Source organism: Solanum tuberosum, unplaced genomic scaffold, assembly GCF_000226075.1.
Source record: "Solanum tuberosum cultivar DM 1-3 516 R44 unplaced genomic scaffold, SolTub_3.0 scf00128, whole genome shotgun sequence".
NCBI lineage: Eukaryota > Viridiplantae > Streptophyta > Magnoliopsida > Solanales > Solanaceae > Solanum > Solanum tuberosum.
Genome location: NW_006239053.1, coordinates 718,421 through 738,479, shown reverse-complemented (window position 1 = coordinate 738,479; position 20,059 = coordinate 718,421). Strand labels below are relative to the sequence as shown.

Below are 20,059 nucleotides of genomic sequence, written 5' to 3'. Positions count from 1 at the left end.
AAAGTGGAAGTCATTACTGTAGAAACTTGCAATACGCAAAGGCCAAATCATCCTTTATGATTGTAAGATCAAAACCACTGTTAAGTTGCAAAAAAACTCAAATAATTTATGATTTTCTCTTCAAGTTGATCTTCTACAAATGTACCTAGATACAGAATTTTTAGATGTAAATACTACTACATAGAACAAACAAGCTCATCTCGCAAACTGCAATCATTAGTACAAAGCTAGAAGACACTGTAGCATTTACAAATGTAATGCACAGTGTGAAGAATGTTCAAAACTGTAGCTGTTTTGCCGCAAACGGAAAGATATAGTGCCACTGCTAAATGGAAGCAACAGGAAGAATGCCCAAAAACAGAATTCTGATGAAAAAAGATCAGTTCCTCCACTTTTCACCAGTATAAACTGCTTGATCACCAAGCTCTTCTTCGATTCTAAGCAACTGCAAAATAAACAATAAGTCTTACAAATTAGAAATAGGGAAAAGGAAAAAAAAAAATGTAAAAGGAGTGTCATGTTCAAGGGAAACATCTATTTTTATAGATGTATCCTTGAAGAGTCAAAGTACAATAAGAGCATGGCAGAGCAGAATGATGTGCCATTAAAGGGAAGACTAAACCTATAAAAATTGAAAGCAGTGCATGAATGCATAGATAGGCTAGCAAAACACCTGGTTGTACTTTGCAAGTCGTTCTCCTCGGCAAGGGGCACCAGCTTTAATTTGACTAGTAGCTAAGCCAACAGATAAATCAGATATGAAACTGTCTTCAGTTTCACCACTTCTTTGAGATATCACAACCCCCCATTGGGCATCCTTGGCCATCTTGACAACTTCAATGGCTTCCGTTACTGTACCAATCTGATTAACCTGTATCCCAGCCAATCCATGCCATCAGAGAGTATTTTACATCAGTACCATATGTAACTGACATTTCCAGACAAGATGGAGACTCATATCTATTCAATAGGTTTGAGCTATAAAGGAAAGGATACTTTCCAATTCAACCAAGGATTTATGATGCTATTAAGGATGATTGACAGAGAAAATCTGAGAACCTAATAGTCAAGAAAGTATCAGAATTCCTGGAAGTAATCAAAATGGCATATTTTACAAGGATCAATCACAAATATAAGGCAGTGGTTCAGAAGTTAAAATAGTGCAAATGTTGGTTTGACATTTTTCCCATCAGATGGACCTTGACAGTTGTGGAGGAACAAGTACTCCTCCAGAGTTGCAACAAATTACAACAGAAGAGCAATCTCCAATGGCATGTAAAGCCTTCAGGGATTCTTGTCCACCAATAGTGGTGATGATGAAACAAAGGCCCAGGAGTTGTACATCTCAATAGAGAAAAGAAGTAAACACAAAGAACTGAATGTTAACTAATGAGAAGCAAAATGTTACAGAGATAGTGGGTGCAACCGTGCAATGGTTCCAGAATCCAGTGTGCAATGTTGGTTATAGGTGAGGATTACTCTGCTTACTGAGTCCCCATTTTTTTCTTTCATTTCTTTTTTTTTGGGGGGTGGGATGGAGGGGTGGTGGTAATCTGATCCATTGTCGGTAGAATGATGAGGTTGGGTTCAAAGATGAGCTATGTTTTCGAGATAAAACTAAAACTACAAAAAAAAAGTAGTTTAATGTTGGATCACTAACCTAGGTATAAGAGCCTGCCAAACATCAATTTTCAAATTCAAGAACTAATCTAACTCTAAATCATATTGTAGGCTAAACAATTAAAATGTTACACTATTGGGGAAGATTCTTTGAGTTTCTAGAACTGCAAATACATAAGATGCTGAAAATCTAGTTCAATCTAAGAAAGCGAAGGGGAAGGGGAGCGTAATTATGCCAAGGGAAAACCAGAATACAGTCCATCCACACAAAATCCTGAATGATCATATCATGTGTTGAGTTGCCAGCATATCCTTTTTTGCAGATACGATTGATTGGTTAGAAAGATATATTTGCAAAGACCTATGTTTTTTCTGTTTTATTAAATCAACTGCTTTCAGTAATATCACAACAAGTTCATGTCCCTTCACAAAATAAGATTTAATCTCCAAAACCTTCAACCAACAATCTATGTGATATGGCTTATCCTTTTTTTAAAGCAAGGGTATATCTCAAGAGAGCTCTTCTGTAAAGGATGTTTTCTTCCTTTTGTGCATCAAATTGACATGTTCACTACAATGTTATTGTTTCTACTCTTTTTGGGTGGAAAATTTTCATCGTATGCTCCTTGTTTCTAGCTAATCGTACCTGTGCCATGGGCAGAGGAATAATCTTTGCCCTTGATCAGTCACAATTTGAACCAGGAACCTCTCTCTCTTGAATTATGACCATCTTTTTTTCAGGATAGAGAGAAAGAGGTCTACTCGCGCAGGATGGCCGCTGACCAAGGACAAAAGTTTGTTTCAAAGAAAGATGCAGAGTACCAGCAAATGTCAGTAGGTACCTTGAGAAGAAGGGAATTGCACGAGTTCTCTTGTATGGCTCTCTCGATCCGTTTAGGATTTGACATTATTAAGTCACCTCCTACCACCTGCAGCAAGCAATTCATGTTTGACACATGATAGGACACTCAATAAATATGACAGGGCTTTAAACAAATAGCAAGGATCATTATAAATGTAAGTGTATGGGCGGAAGTTCATCAGGGCCTGTTAATCACATGATCAAATCGCCAGGGAGAATCCAGACAAACCTGGCATATTCCAAGACCCGAAAAGTACTTGACATGCTCCCAGTCCTCCTTGTCAAATGGATCTTCAATTGATGCTATGGGGTAGTCTATAGGGAGAGAAAAGGAAAAAGTAATGATGAGAATGTGTCGAATAACAGAAAGCTCACATCACATAATCAATATATAGCAAAGTACCTGCGCACAGTTCTTTGTACATATCAATCATATCCTGTCCTGATTTAAAATTTTGTCCAGATTTATTTGGAGTTTTAAAATCTAGATCATATTTTGTACCTACATTTGAAACAGCGCAAGTCAGTTTGTCAGTAATGAGAATATAAATATCTCCCACATAACTATTTTGCATCTTCTGGATGTCATGATTGGAATCAATTACTTCATCTAAAAATATATAAACAAATCACACAACCAAAGAGATGTATCATTACGCCATTTCCACCTAACCTACTACTTGCAGAATACTAAACACAAATCACAAATTTAGTGAATAAGTGGATTCCAGAAAATATTATCCTCTCACTCAATCCTGATTAATCTTTCATGTATGTGAGCATGGATTTAATGCATTATCAACTGAAGACTTTCCCAGCTATCTATGACAAAATATCATATGATTATACTCATCTACAATCAGTAAGATTTTGAACTAAAGCAAATATATCACCTATGCAAAACTCAGTGGCAGCAACACCAATTGCTATCTTTATTTTCTCATTGTATCCAGTTCTCCCAATAGCCTTTTGAACAAGGTCCAAGCCATCTCTTAAGCTGCAAATGCAATATTCAGGATCAACAGTTTCATCGTGAAACATAAAACAAAGAAGTCAAAAACTTGCCTGGAGATGTTGGGAGTAAAACCGCCGTCTTCACCAACATTACATCCATGTGCACCATATGTCTCTGTAATAACTGCCTGCCTTTTAAACATAAGCAACTGACTTTTTTTCTTTTCTGATAAAGTAATTGAGTTTATTGATGGCATCCAGGGGGATACAAGAAACAGTACAAAAACAGGATTAACTCCTAGACAAAATTGAATGAGCTAATGAAGTCTAGTAAAAAATTTATATCATTTACAGCATTCACTTTTCTTCAGCAGAAAAGATTCAAAAGACGATTTGCTTTGATTCTAGGACTGGAAGTGGACTCTCCTTCAAAGCATCTCAAGTTTCTTTCCAATTGTAAGCAAAGATTATTGATCCAAACACTTAAAACGTAAACTAGAATTAAGAAATATTATTTTAGATAACATGCTTTTTACAAGAAAATTTTACACTGTAACTGAGTAGTAACTGGCAGAAGAAAAAATGGACCACTACACCTGTAGAACCCCAACTCCGAATTCTTCTGAGTAGTATCACATGTGGATATCATAGAAGGGTATCTGATATGCCAGCATGTACAGGCTGCAACTTATATACTTTGGGCAAACAGAAATTATTTCACCATTAAATTTTATCACTACTGTTGTTTCCTTTACTTTAGTTATCTTTACTACTTTTGTTGTCAATACTTTAATTTCTTAGATATTTTCACCATAGCTTGTTTTAGTCTAGTATTTTTGAAATCTGTTTTGGAAAAACTTTCCTGGAGCTGAGGGTCTATCGGAAACACCCTCTCTACCCCACAAAGGTAGGGGTAAGGTCTGCGTACATCCCACCCTCTACAAACTGGGTATATTATTGTATGGCTAACAGAGATTCTGCACAAATTGCTGGATACTATTCCAGGATTAAGAGAAAATTCATAGATGATAGCAGTTGTGCTAGCAAATACTGTGTATCCACAAAATAAAAAAGCATGTCTTCACTTTTCTGTGAAGTAGAATTTAGAAGTGCACTTGACTTGACCGGTGTCTTTGTCTATAGAAAATATTTGGAATATTTGAAAAGAACTTTTCAAATAAGCGTATGTTTTATAATTTGGTCCATTAATTCAACTTCAACTTTAAATAGAGAGTTTTTAAGTTTGAAAAACTGGTTTGATAACTAATGCCAGCAAGTGAAATAGTGGTTTCCAAAAAAACTTCTAACTTTTTTCCAAGTGAAATTCATGTCCAAACACAAAACTTCCAAATACCCTCGAAACTTCAACTTCATAAAATTATTCTTTTCAAACTTAAACCAAATATTGTTCAAGAATTCTGGTGTAAACGTGAGAAGACATATAATAAGACAAATGTACTTTGTGTAATCAGTTGATGAGCAGTTCAAACTTCCTTCATGTGGCAGAGATAGACACTCAGATAACAGGTTAACAAATATTTTAGTTTGAATTAATTCACCTTCAAATGATGATAGGTCTCCGAACCCATTTGTAAAGCCTCCTCAAATGTGCTTGATCCCACTGGAAGAATCATTATCTCCTGTGGAAGTTTAATATCAAATTTCAGATATAATTAACAATTTACAACATTATGGGCTCAAAATAGAGATGCCATATCAAGATGCAAAACATTGAAGAAGTTGATAGAACATAGTGGCAAAGTAGCTCAAAGAAGTATCTATGAAGAGAAGTGAAAGTGGAAATGTATTAGGTAATAAGTTAGCATTCATCATTCTAAGCGGACATAGATCTTATAACCTTCATCTAAAGTTACTTTTGGTCATTGGAAGTGACTACTTATGATAAGCAGAGACTGGACAGTTTCTTTCAGAATCACATCTATAATTCTTTAAATCAGACAACAAAAGTAATTTTTATATGTATCTTAAACTCTCTTATGTAAATGTCAGCAACTATTCTACATGTCAAAAATGGTGCAAGTGCAAAACCAAGAAAAACAAAAAGATTTTAGGTGAACTGGGGAGAGAATCAAAGAAAAAGAAAACATGTCAGTATCATTAACCCAAAACCAATGTATGATTTTTCTCAACAAAACTTGATGAAAAAATAGCATTTCACTGGCTTGTTCTTCTTGCTCTTGGCAGTAGGTACTATTTCAAAGATAATGAGTCAACACCACTATGAAGAACTTGGGAGTGATCATTGTGCAGGTCGCAATATTCTAGACAGAATTACATTAGACTGCAGGTTTACCTTAATAGCCAAGTTGTTTCCAGCATGTTTTCCTCCACTTATGAGAGTAAAGACCGGAACAGGAAGAAGCGGGCTTGTTTGACCAGAAAGATCAGCAATGTGTTTGTGAAGAGAAACCTGAAGTTCTTCGACTGATAAACAACCTAATCCAGTGAAGATTATCATGTTAGGAATATAACTGAGAAAGTATGCTTGCCTCTTTTTCAGCAGCTCCAGCTTTGCAAGCAGCTATGGAGACAGCTAAAATAGCATTCGCTCCAAGTTCACTCTGTCACAGTGGACAAAGGAAAAAGTCAATCAGCATGGAAGTTGTTATGTCCAGAAAATAGAACAGTATCAAACTTGCAGATATTGACAAATGAGGAACTTGAGAACAGGTCAATTACAAAGTCAAACTATCATCATTGCAAGAAAATACTTTCTAGTACACATCAAAAGAATGGTGCGAAAAACAGGTACACTTGGAGCCAGAGTGTAGAGCTACTTTTCTAAAGCCAATGATAGACATCTTCTTAACCATAGTACACGCAGATACAAAAAGGACAAAACTATAACAAATAGGACGGAAAGAAATGCATATGCTCACTAAAGGGAGCCTAATCAACTATGGTCAACAGAAAGGATACTAAAATTGTATTGTTCATACTATGTTCACGAATTTTGGTGAACAGTAAAAGAAGAAAAAACTCTTGTGAAAGAACTAAACAAGAGGATATGACGGAAGAGAATGGCAAAGATAGGCAAAGCTTCAGTAGCCTCTAGGCAAAACATCTCCAACTCCAGGCTCCACAAAATTTATCTTTCAACATAGCAATTCTTGTTTAACACTTTCCTGCAACCCATCAAGTCCAGAAAATATGTATGCTAGTTGCAAGATGACAATTTTAAGACAACATAAACTGTGCAGGTAGTCTGAAGTAGCTAGCATCTATGTATTAGGAGCTTGTTTGGATTGGCTTTTGGCTTATAAGCCAAAAGTCATAAGTTAGAAATCCAAACATATAACTTTTGGCTTATTTTTATCTTTTTAGCTTAAAATCAAGAGCTTATAAGCACTTCTTAAATTTACCCAAACACTAAAGAAGTGCTTAAAAGCACTTAAAATAAGCCAATCCAAACAGGCTCTAAGTTCCATATTCATAAACTATGCAGGAAATTGAAAACATGTAGAGCCATTCACATTCAGACGATAACCTAAACAAATGAGTACCTAATTGTTTGAACATTTATACCTTATTTTCTGTTTTGTCCAAGTCTATCATGACCTGGTCAATCTGAGATTGAAGAGTTGGATCCATACCAACCAATGCTACTGAAATTTTCTCATTAATATTCTTGACAGCTCTATTCACACTATTTCCAAGATAAGTTCCTTTTTCTCCATCACGCAGTTCAATCGCCTCATACCTGATATTTTAGAACAAAAATCATTACACCATTTGCTTTATCTCCAATATAAATTGCAGTGGCTAAGTAAATGTTCATATACAAATCTGCAACAAGCACAAAAAAGACAAATCACACGGAGAGGCTGGATAATGTTTGTATTTTTCATCACCGCACTTCCAACCTCTATTTAGTAGTATCTTTTTGTTTTTTTGCTTTTAACAGATAGTTCTTATTGAGAAGTAAAAATGAGATATACACAGAATTAGAATCTGAATTCTGAATTAAGACTAGAAAGTACCAACTACCAAGAGCCCTGTCATTTCAGTCACATATATAAAAACTTTTTAGCAAAGATGAAAAGGGAACAAAAAACTCTTGCATGCATCACAGAAAATTGTTGATGAAAAAAAGACAAATCAAGGGGCCTTTGCTTTTAAGTTTCAACCTAAACAATTATTCATAAGAAAAAAAAATGGTCTTTGCACGCATCAAAAAAATGGCATTTGCACTTGATTAAGAAAAAGGCATTTGCACGCATCAAACAATCATTATCGAGAAAAGAATATTTCTCTCCATCTGGGGACCTGAATATTACAGGATGGATGTAGAAGATTCATAAAGCTAAGTCCGAGAGGGGAAGGCTGAGAGGTTGAGGGCCTTGAGAAAAAGGAGAAACCATATGGAAATCTCAGATAGGAATATTAACTACGAACTTGCTTCTCTCACCATGGCGAGTAGGATTAAGCTTACAAGATTTAACTAGAAATTCATTTCAAACAATATTGTTAAATGTGTCTTTTCGCAACCTGTGCTAGAGAGTGTGAATTAGTCGAGGAGCACACAAGTTGGATCGGACGCCACCCACATACACACACACACTGTTATATGCCTAATTAGCCAGGAGGGTACAAAAGTCACTTCCAGTCAATTCTGTTAGGCAGTTAAGTCGTTAGATTCCAGTTGTGAGTTGAAGCAGTGGAGGGAATAGTTAGAGATTACTTGATCCAAGTTTAGCTATTAATTCAGTTGTATCAGATCATAAGGATTTCATTGAATAATATTTTACAGATTCTCTTCTACTTTCTCTCTAAGTGTGCTCACTTGCAACTTTGTTCAAGAGCTTTTCTTTCATAAGTTCTGTTAGAACATGAACAAGTTTATACAATCCTATTAGAATAGGAATAGGTTTATACAATCCTATTTAGAATAGGAATAGGAATACAAATAGAAATAGGAATAGTAAATAGTATCCTACTTGGTAAAGGATTGTATTCTAGTGTCTATATATAGGGTCTCAATGTAATAATGTAGACACAACAACAATTCAATAATATTCTTTTCATATTTTTCTCACAAGTTCTTTAGGAATTACATAGCTAATCTCTGCCTAATCACAAGGCACTGAAAAGTTGTAAAAGGTTGGTATCAGAGCCAGCGAATCCTTGGAATTCTGGAGTCATGGGGCCATTATGGGAAGTAACGAAATTCGACGTGAGATAGATCAATCAATGGGGGAATTTCAACAGTTGTTTGGTGAGCAACTTCGAGTCATGAATGAGAAGCATGAGCAGAACATGGAGGAGGTTCGACAGATGTTCGTGACGATGAAAGGGACTCGTAATGCTCCGCACAGAGAAGAAATGGCGTTGGCTGATGCAGGTGGGTCACAGTACATGGCCAATACCATGTATTCACGGATCGATTTCCCTAAATTCAGTGGTGAAGATTTGAGGGGATGGGTTTATCGATGCGAACAATTTTTCGAGTATGAGGATACAGCTGAAGAATCGAAGGTGAAGGTGGATGCCATACATTTGGAAGGGAGAGCATTACAATGGCATCAAATGTATATGAAAACTCGATTCTCTCGGGACATTCCGGAGTGGGAGAAGTATGTTAGAGCCCTTCGACATAGATTTGGGACCTCTACTTACATAGATCCCCTATCGGAGTTAGTGTCATTACGTCAAACAGGTACTGTGCAAAATTTCCATGATTAGGATGAACTATTGAATGGGGTAGATCTCACAGAGGACCAAGCGGTCAGTTGTTTGTTGGCTGGATTAAAACCTGAGATAGTTGTCCAGGTGAAGCTGTTGAATACTAGATCTTTGATGAAAGCATACAACCAAGCCAAACTTGTTGAGAAATCCCTAAGCCTTCAAAGAACCAGTAGTGTTCCTTATCATAGAACCACTTCTCCAATACTACCTAATCCAAAACCTAATTTCAGCCAACCTTACAGACCAAATCCACCTAAGCATTTCCAAGGTCAAAGGGCTTGTGTTATTGGTGTAAAGAGAAGTATATGTCGGGCCACAATTGTCGAAAAAGGAAAACAATTGTACTTGTATGAGGTGGATGAGGAAGAGGAAGAGGAAGAAGAACCACAAGAAGAGGAGTATCAAGAAGTACATGAAGCGAACATAGAAGAAGGAGATGGGACTTTGGAAGAGGCACAAGTCTCGGTTCATGCCTTGTCTAGAGTGCATGACTACAGAACAATGAGAGTTAGAGGATCTTTTAAGGGAAAGGTGATACATATCTTGATTGATACAAGGAGCACCCATAATTTTTTGGATTATGTGACCTCCAACAGGCTAGGATGTCCCTTGGAAGTCATTCTTGCTATCTCTGTGGTTGTAGCTAATGGCACTAAGATCAAGTGCTCTCATATATCTGGTGGATTTTCTTGGAAGATGCAGAGTGTGGAATTTTCCTATGATATGTTGATATTGGCTTTGGGGGGTATGATGTAGTTCTGGGAATACAATGGTTGGTCACTATAGGTGACATAAGGTGGAATTTCAGGCAACTTAAAATGGAATTCATGATGGGGAAGCAGAAAGTGTCTTAAGAGGAAGTCAACCAGCTGAGACACAGTGGGTGGACAACAAACACATCCAGAAGTTAATGCAGAAGCCAGCTCAGTTGGCCATGATGGCAGCAGAAGTGGCTGACCAAGCTTATGGGATATGACTATTCTATTGCATACAAAAAAGGAAGTGACAATTTAGCTGCAGATGCACTGTCTAGACGAAGTGACAATCACCTTTCGATAAATGCACTTTTTGTGGTCACTGGTCAGCTGTTACAACAGGTGAATGATTCCTATCAGAGGGATGCCTATATCATGAAGTTGCTCCAAACTATATCAGCAAACGGTGCTTGCAAACCTTACTATGTCATGAAGGATGGGTTGTTATATAGGAAAGACAGGTTGATGGTAGGTAATGAGGCAAAACTGAAGCAAGAACTGCTGCAAATTTACCATGACAGTGCTTTGGGTGGTCACTCAGGTATGGAAGCTACCCTCCAGAGATTGAAGATGGTTTTCTTCTGGAAGAGAATGAAGAAAGAGGTTTTTGAATATGTGAGGAAAATGTGTAGTCTGCCAACAGAACAAATCGAAGCATGTGGCATCTCCGGGATTACTCCAACCCCTACCTATCCTTATTTTGTGGAAGGCCTTCCCAAAGCTAACTCTAAATTTGTTGGTGCTAGTTGACAGATTGAGTAAATACGCTCATTTCATTGGTCTATCCCATCCCTACTCAGCAGCTGACGTTGCTCAATTGTTCCTGCATCATGTCTATAAGTTACATGGCCTTCCTCAGACCATTGTGAGTGATCGAGACACTATATTTTGGAGAAAGTTTTGGCAAGAATTGTTCAGCATCCAGGGGGTGGCCTTACGTCATTCCTCAGCTTACCATCCTCAAACTGATGGCCAAACGGAGGCAGTGAATAAGTGCTTGGAAGGATATCTTAGATGCATGTGTGGTGACAGGCCTAAGGAGTGGATTCACTGGCTATCATTGGCGGAATGGTGGTATAACACCAACTTCCACTCATCTGACCCCTTATGAGGTGGTTTATGGACAACACCCTCCTCTTCATATCCCCTACTTCCCTCAAGGGTCTATGATTGAGGCAGTTGACAGAAGTTTACAAGCAAGGAAGCAACTATTAGATTGTTGAAACACCACCTCTCGATGGCTCAACAGAGAATGAAGTAGCAAGCTGATAAAAAGAGATCTGAAAGGGTGTTTTGGGGTTGGTGATTTGGTTTACGTGAAGTTACAACCTTATAGACAATTGTCCTTAAGGGGTCACTCCTACCAGAAACTTGGTCCTAAGTATTTTGGGACTTTTCCAGTACTTAAGAGAATTGGTCAGGTTGCTTATCACTTGGAGTTGCCACCGCAGGCTAGGATTCATCACACCTTTCATGTATCACAGCTGAAAAAGAAGATTGGTTCTAACCCCGTTGTCCCACACCTTCCAGTTACCTTGTTCTACTGGAACCTGAGGCTGTTCTTGATCGTAGGGTTGTGCCCAAACACAAACGATCTGTCACCCAAGTCTTAGTGAAATGGTTTAATTGTGCTCAGGAGGACAACACTTGGATGGATTTACATACACTACAACAGCAATATCCCCTGTTCAATCCTTGAGGTCAAGGATGTCTTTGAGGGGGGAGTAGTTGTTATATGCCTAATTAGCCAGGAGGGGTACAAAAGTCACTTCCAGTCAATTCTGTTAGGCAGTTAAGTCGTTAGATTCCAGTTGTGAGTTGAAGCAATGAAGGGAAAAGTAGTTAGAGATTACTTGATCCAAGTTTAGCTATTAATTCAGTTGTATCAGATCATAAGGATTTTCATTGAAAATATTTTACAGATTCTCTTCTACTTTCTCTCTAAGTGTGCTCACTTGCAACTCTGTTCAAGAGCTTTTCTTTCATAAGTTCTTTAGAAATTGCATAGCTAATCTCTGTCTAATCACAAGGCACTGAAAAGCTGTAACACACACATTTATAGAAGGATAGATAAGAATCATATAGGCAACACCAACTGATCTGTGGGATTGAGCAATAGTTGATTGATAAAATTACTTGAGTTCAACAGAAGATCAGATTTGAGAAGAGTGTTAAGGCATGAATAATCTCAGTTGTGAGTTGAAGCAATGAAGGGAAAAGTAGTTAGAGATTACTTGATCCAAGTTTAGCTATTAATTCAGTTGTATCAGATCATAAGGATTTTCATTGAAAATATTTTACAGATTCTCTTCTACTTTCTCTCTAAGTGTGCTCACTTGCAACTCTGTTCAAGAGCTTTTCTTTCATAAGTTCTTTAGAAATTGCATAGCTAATCTCTGTCTAATCACAAGGCACTGAAAAGCTGTAACACACACATTTATAGAAGGATAGATAAGAATCATATAGGCAACACCAACTGATCTGTGGGATTGAGCAATAGTTGATTGATAAAATTACTTGAGTTCAACAGAAGATCAGATTTGAGAAGAGTGTTAAGGCATGAATAATCTCAGTTGTGAGTTGAAGCAATGAAGGGAAAAGTAGTTAGAGATTACTTGATCCAAGTTTAGCTATTAATTCAGTTGTATCAGATCATAAGGATTTTCATTGAAAATATTTTACAGATTCTCTTCTACTTTCTCTCTAAGTGTGCTCACTTGCAACTCTGTTCAAGAGCTTTTCTTTCATAAGTTCTTTAGAAATTGCATAGCTAATCTCTGTCTAATCACAAGGCACTGAAAAGCTGTAACACACACATTTATAGAAGGATAGATAAGAATCATATAGGCAACACCAACTGATCTGTGGGATTGAGCAATAGTTGATTGATAAAATTACTTGAGTTCAACAGAAGATCAGATTTGAGAAGAGTGTTAAGGCATGAATAATCTCAGTTGTGAGTTGAAGCAATGAAGGGAAAAGTAGTTAGAGATTACTTGATCCAAGTTTAGCTATTAATTCAGTTGTATCAGATCATAAGGATTTTCATTGAAAATATTTTACAGATTCTCTTCTACTTTCTCTCTAAGTGTGCTCACTTGCAACTCTGTTCAAGAGCTTTTCTTTCATAAGTTCTTTAGAAATTGCATAGCTAATCTCTGTCTAATCACAAGGCACTGAAAAGCTGTAACACACACATTTATAGAAGGATAGATAAGAATCATATAGGCAACACCAACTGATCTGTGGGATTGAGCAATAGTTGATTGATAAAATTACTTGAGTTCAACAGAAGATCAGATTTGAGAAGAGTGTTAAGGCATGAATAATCTCAGTTGTGAGTTGAAGCAATGAAGGGAAAAGTAGTTAGAGATTACTTGATCCAAGTTTAGCTATTAATTCAGTTGTATCAGATCATAAGGATTTTCATTGAAAATATTTTACAGATTCTCTTCTACTTTCTCTCTAAGTGTGCTCACTTGCAACTCTGTTCAAGAGCTTTTCTTTCATAAGTTCTTTAGAAATTGCATAGCTAATCTCTGTCTAATCACAAGGCACTGAAAAGCTGTAACACACACATTTATAGAAGGATAGATAAGAATCATATAGGCAACACCAACTGATCTGTGGGATTGAGCAATAGTTGATTGATAAAATTACTTGAGTTCAACAGAAGATCAGATTTGAGAAGAGTGTTAAGGCATGAATAATCTCAGTTGTGAGTTGAAGCAATGAAGGGAAAAGTAGTTAGAGATTACTTGATCCAAGTTTAGCTATTAATTCAGTTGTATCAGATCATAAGGATTTTCATTGAAAATATTTTACAGATTCTCTTCTACTTTCTCTCTAAGTGTGCTCACTTGCAACTCTGTTCAAGAGCTTTTCTTTCATAAGTTCTTTAGAAATTGCATAGCTAATCTCTGTCTAATCACAAGGCACTGAAAAGCTGTAACACACACATTTATAGAAGGATAGATAAGAATCATATAGGCAACACCAACTGATCTGTGGGATTGAGCAATAGTTGATTGATAAAATTACTTGAGTTCAACAGAAGATCAGATTTGAGAAGAGTGTTAAGGCATGAATAATCTCAGTTGTGAGTTGAAGCAATGAAGGGAAAAGTAGTTAGAGATTACTTGATCCAAGTTTAGCTATTAATTCAGTTGTATCAGATCATAAGGATTTTCATTGAAAATATTTTACAGATTCTCTTCTACTTTCTCTCTAAGTGTGCTCACTTGCAACTCTGTTCAAGAGCTTTTCTTTCATAAGTTCTTTAGAAATTGCATAGCTAATCTCTGTCTAATCACAAGGCACTGAAAAGCTGTAACACACACATTTATAGAAGGATAGATAAGAATCATATAGGCAACACCAACTGATCTGTGGGATTGAGCAATAGTTGATTGATAAAATTACTTGAGTTCAACAGAAGATCAGATTTGAGAAGAGTGTTAAGGCATGAATAATCTCAGTTGTGAGTTGAAGCAATGAAGGGAAAAGTAGTTAGAGATTACTTGATCCAAGTTTAGCTATTAATTCAGTTGTATCAGATCATAAGGATTTTCATTGAAAATATTTTACAGATTCTCTTCTACTTTCTCTCTAAGTGTGCTCACTTGCAACTCTGTTCAAGAGCTTTTCTTTCATAAGTTCTTTAGAAATTGCATAGCTAATCTCTGTCTAATCACAAGGCACTGAAAAGCTGTAACACACACATTTATAGAAGGATAGATAAGAATCATATAGGCAACACCAACTGATCTGTGGGATTGAGCAATAGTTGATTGATAAAATTACTTGAGTTCAACAGAAGATCAGATTTGAGAAGAGTGTTAAGGCATGAATAATCTCAGTTGTGAGTTGAAGCAATGAAGGGAAAAGTAGTTAGAGATTACTTGATCCAAGTTTAGCTATTAATTCAGTTGTATCAGATCATAAGGATTTTCATTGAAAATATTTTACAGATTCTCTTCTACTTTCTCTCTAAGTGTGCTCACTTGCAACTCTGTTCAAGAGCTTTTCTTTCATAAGTTCTTTAGAAATTGCATAGCTAATCTCTGTCTAATCACAAGGCACTGAAAAGCTGTAACACACACATTTATAGAAGGATAGATAAGAATCATATAGGCAACACCAACTGATCTGTGGGATTGAGCAATAGTTGATTGATAAAATTACTTGAGTTCAACAGAAGATCAGATTTGAGAAGAGTGTTAAGGCATGAATAATCTCAGTTGTGAGTTGAAGCAATGAAGGGAAAAGTAGTTAGAGATTACTTGATCCAAGTTTAGCTATTAATTCAGTTGTATCAGATCATAAGGATTTTCATTGAAAATATTTTACAGATTCTCTTCTACTTTCTCTCTAAGTGTGCTCACTTGCAACTCTGTTCAAGAGCTTTTCTTTCATAAGTTCTTTAGAAATTGCATAGCTAATCTCTGTCTAATCACAAGGCACTGAAAAGCTGTAACACACACATTTATAGAAGGATAGATAAGAATCATATAGGCAACACCAACTGATCTGTGGGATTGAGCAATAGTTGATTGATAAAATTACTTGAGTTCAACAGAAGATCAGATTTGAGAAGAGTGTTAAGGCATGAATAATCTCAGTTGTGAGTTGAAGCAATGAAGGGAAAAGTAGTTAGAGATTACTTGATCCAAGTTTAGCTATTAATTCAGTTGTATCAGATCATAAGGATTTTCATTGAAAATATTTTACAGATTCTCTTCTACTTTCTCTCTAAGTGTGCTCACTTGCAACTCTGTTCAAGAGCTTTTCTTTCATAAGTTCTTTAGAAATTGCATAGCTAATCTCTGTCTAATCACAAGGCACTGAAAAGCTGTAACACACACATTTATAGAAGGATAGATAAGAATCATATAGGCAACACCAACTGATCTGTGGGATTGAGCAATAGTTGATTGATAAAATTACTTGAGTTCAACAGAAGATCAGATTTGAGAAGAGTGTTAAGGCATGAATAATCTCAGTTGTGAGTTGAAGCAATGAAGGGAAAAGTAGTTAGAGATTACTTGATCCAAGTTTAGCTATTAATTCAGTTGTATCAGATCATAAGGATTTTCATTGAAAATATTTTACAGATTCTCTTCTACTTTCTCTCTAAGTGTGCTCACTTGCAACTCTGTTCAAGAGCTTTTCTTTCATAAGTTCTTTAGAAATTGCATAGCTAATCTCTGTCTAATCACAAGGCACTGAAAAGCTGTAACACACACATTTATAGAAGGATAGATAAGAATCATATAGGCAACACCAACTGATCTGTGGGATTGAGCAATAGTTGATTGATAAAATTACTTGAGTTCAACAGAAGATCAGATTTGAGAAGAGTGTTAAGGCATGAATAATCTCAGTTGTGAGTTGAAGCAATGAAGGGAAAAGTAGTTAGAGATTACTTGATCCAAGTTTAGCTATTAATTCAGTTGTATCAGATCATAAGGATTTTCATTGAAAATATTTTACAGATTCTCTTCTACTTTCTCTCTAAGTGTGCTCACTTGCAACTCTGTTCAAGAGCTTTTCTTTCATAAGTTCTTTAGAAATTGCATAGCTAATCTCTGTCTAATCACAAGGCACTGAAAAGCTGTAACACACACATTTATAGAAGGATAGATAAGAATCATATAGGCAACACCAACTGATCTGTGGGATTGAGCAATAGTTGATTGATAAAATTACTTGAGTTCAACAGAAGATCAGATTTGAGAAGAGTGTTAAGGCATGAATAATCTCAGTTGTGAGTTGAAGCAATGAAGGGAAAAGTAGTTAGAGATTACTTGATCCAAGTTTAGCTATTAATTCAGTTGTATCAGATCATAAGGATTTTCATTGAAAATATTTTACAGATTCTCTTCTACTTTCTCTCTAAGTGTGCTCACTTGCAACTCTGTTCAAGAGCTTTTCTTTCATAAGTTCTTTAGAAATTGCATAGCTAATCTCTGTCTAATCACAAGGCACTGAAAAGCTGTAACACACACATTTATAGAAGGATAGATAAGAATCATATAGGCAACACCAACTGATCTGTGGGATTGAGCAATAGTTGATTGATAAAATTACTTGAGTTCAACAGAAGATCAGATTTGAGAAGAGTGTTAAGGCATGAATAATCTCAGTTGTGAGTTGAAGCAATGAAGGGAAAAGTAGTTAGAGATTACTTGATCCAAGTTTAGCTATTAATTCAGTTGTATCAGATCATAAGGATTTTCATTGAAAATATTTTACAGATTCTCTTCTACTTTCTCTCTAAGTGTGCTCACTTGCAACTCTGTTCAAGAGCTTTTCTTTCATAAGTTCTTTAGAAATTGCATAGCTAATCTCTGTCTAATCACAAGGCACTGAAAAGCTGTAACACACACATTTATAGAAGGATAGATAAGAATCATATAGGCAACACCAACTGATCTGTGGGATTGAGCAATAGTTGATTGATAAAATTACTTGAGTTCAACAGAAGATCAGATTTGAGAAGAGTGTTAAGGCATGAATAATCTCAGTTGTGAGTTGAAGCAATGAAGGGAAAAGTAGTTAGAGATTACTTGATCCAAGTTTAGCTATTAATTCAGTTGTATCAGATCATAAGGATTTTCATTGAAAATATTTTACAGATTCTCTTCTACTTTCTCTCTAAGTGTGCTCACTTGCAACTCTGTTCAAGAGCTTTTCTTTCATAAGTTCTTTAGAAATTGCATAGCTAATCTCTGTCTAATCACAAGGCACTGAAAAGCTGTAACACACACATTTATAGAAGGATAGATAAGAATCATATAGGCAACACCAACTGATCTGTGGGATTGAGCAATAGTTGATTGATAAAATTACTTGAGTTCAACAGAAGATCAGATTTGAGAAGAGTGTTAAGGCATGAATAATTTCATGGAACTTGAAATTTGTGACTACAAACAAAAAGAGAAAGAAAAAAACCGCTTTAAAGAAAAGAAGGAAAGCAGACAATATACATTCTCTAAGAAGCACACATAAAATAAGATGCTCTTTGCATGCATCAAAAACGTTTTTTTTTTGTTGTTGTTGTTTAAACGAAAACAAGGCATGTGCACACAGCAAACAATTTTATGAAGAAAAGAGCATTTCCCTCAGTATGGTGATTTTTAGGACATAGATTACTTGAGTTACCTTGTATGATGTAACTGACTTGAATATAATAGAATGGACTTAGAAGATTCATGTCGCCAGGTCCCCAAGGGAAAGGCGTAGGGGTGGAGGCATAGGAAAGACAATATGGAGATCTCAGATAGGAATAGTAACTGCAACACTTGGTTTAGAAAGGTCTCTCTTCAGAGCAGGAAAAACAACAACAACAACATGCCCAGTGAGATCCCACTAGGTGGGGTCTGGGGAGGGTAAATTGTACGCAGACCTTGCCACTACCTCGTGGAGGTAGAGAGGCTGTTTCCGGGCGACCCTCAGCTCGGAAAAAACTACCTTATTTACCCAGTAGGATAGAATCGAATTCAAAATCCAGGCTTCAAGCTGGTCTTGTACCAATCTGCTCCAACTTTGGTGAGTAGGATTAAACCTCCATGATATAACTAGAATTTCATTTCAATCTCAATAAGTTAAATTAATCCTTTCAGAATATGTACTTGATAGGTTTCACTATTAATTAGTCTAGCCGCAGGCAAATTGGCTCGAACACAAATTTACTTATTTAGGATTGAGCTGTAGCTGATTAATTAAATCTACTTGAATTCAACCAAGAAACAATTTTGAAAGCAAAAGGCATACATTCCCGATGAAGCACCACTGGGAGCAGAAGCACGGAAGAGTCCTTTGTTAGTGTGCAAATCAACTTCGACGGTCGGAATCCCTCTACTATCCAATATCTGCCGGGCTTTCACCTTAGTTATCACCGAAGGTACAGCTTTCCTCATGTGATTCGACTGTCAAGCATAGAGATATAGTTATCGGAAACGCTATATTTGAATCAAAGCACAAAAATTTTAAAAAAGGAAAAGGGTCTTACAATGAAGAGGACGGGATCGGAAGTTTTAGCTCTAACGGCAGCATTGACAGCGTCTTCGATTCTCCGAGATAGCAAGTGCTTATCCAGATATTCTTGCACCGACATTTTCTTCTTCGATTGAATTTTCAGGGAATGAAAGTGAAGATGAAATACCAATTTGGACTGAAAGATGAACTCTGCGTTTTATTTGAAGCCAATCGGAGACTGTCAACTTTGTTTAAGCTCTTTCCTTTTTCATACATTACGACGTCGTTATTGGTTACTCGGTGACGTTGGTCCCGTACGTGGTAGCGTGATGGTAAAAACGGGTCAGGACTCATATTTACCCGGACCATTATTCAGCCCATTTTTTATCGTTGCTAATATGGACGTGTTATAACTCAACCCATTTTAAGTTTCAACCTACTTATCACTCATCACTCTTCGGTGTATTTTATTTTTTAAAATTTTTGGTCATACAGGATTGCAACTCATATATAAGTAGCTAGTTATAGACCCATTCTCCAATTTTTTTTAAATCAAACACTCAAATCTTCTAGTGATATAAAAATTCTAAATGGATATAATAATTCAATTGCAAATGCTTTAACAATAATGATATATTTACTATAATTCTACGAGTAAGGTATGAGAAAAGTAACGTGGAGATAATACAGATAAAGAAAATTAGACAATGTTTGAATATCTACTAACATTTAATCTTCATCTTCACCCTTCATGACTATTTATAGAATCATGTCCTTGATAAGTTGCATGTGTGTTATGTTCACTCTAATCACCTCTCTCTAATACCTTTTGGAAAAATTGTGCATTTATATAGAGCATTCGGTTTAAGGTCTGGCCTCTATTGCTCAGATACTTATATAGAGCATTCAGTTAAAGGTCCGGCCTCTATTGCTCAGATACCTATATAGAGCATCCGGTTTAAGGTCTGGCCTCTGTTGCACAGATACCTATATAGAGCATCCGGTTAGAGTTCCGGCCGCTTATACTTGTTACTTGTGATTGGTTACTTGGGTACTTCTTGTGAGCATCCGGTTCGAGGTCCGGCCTCCGTACTGTCAGATTTTACTAATTAGGGTTGAGGTTCTGATTCGTGTTCTTCGTTCTTGGGTTCGTATATGCAAATCTCTTTAGTTATAGTTATTC

At 36.4% G+C, this 20,059-nt stretch overlaps 1 protein-coding gene across 1 annotated transcript; it reads right to left on the bottom strand.

Moving 5' to 3' along the window:
• Positions 1-37: 37 nt before the first annotated feature.
• LOC102581539 (cytosolic enolase 3) lies at positions 38-19,147 on the bottom strand. Its single transcript, XM_006350752.2, has 13 exons — positions 18,911-19,147; positions 18,673-18,827; positions 6,983-7,157; positions 5,947-6,018; positions 5,751-5,867; positions 4,996-5,076; positions 3,548-3,624; positions 3,376-3,479; positions 2,886-2,984; positions 2,712-2,797; positions 2,463-2,549; positions 674-871; positions 38-445 (listed from the first exon to the last, which is right to left on the bottom strand). Exons 1-13 carry the CDS (start codon positions 19,013-19,015, stop codon positions 380-382), a joined length of 1,422 nt encoding a protein of 473 aa, XP_006350814.1. The 5' UTR covers positions 19,016-19,147; the 3' UTR covers positions 38-379.
• Positions 19,148-20,059: the final 912 nt, after the last annotated feature.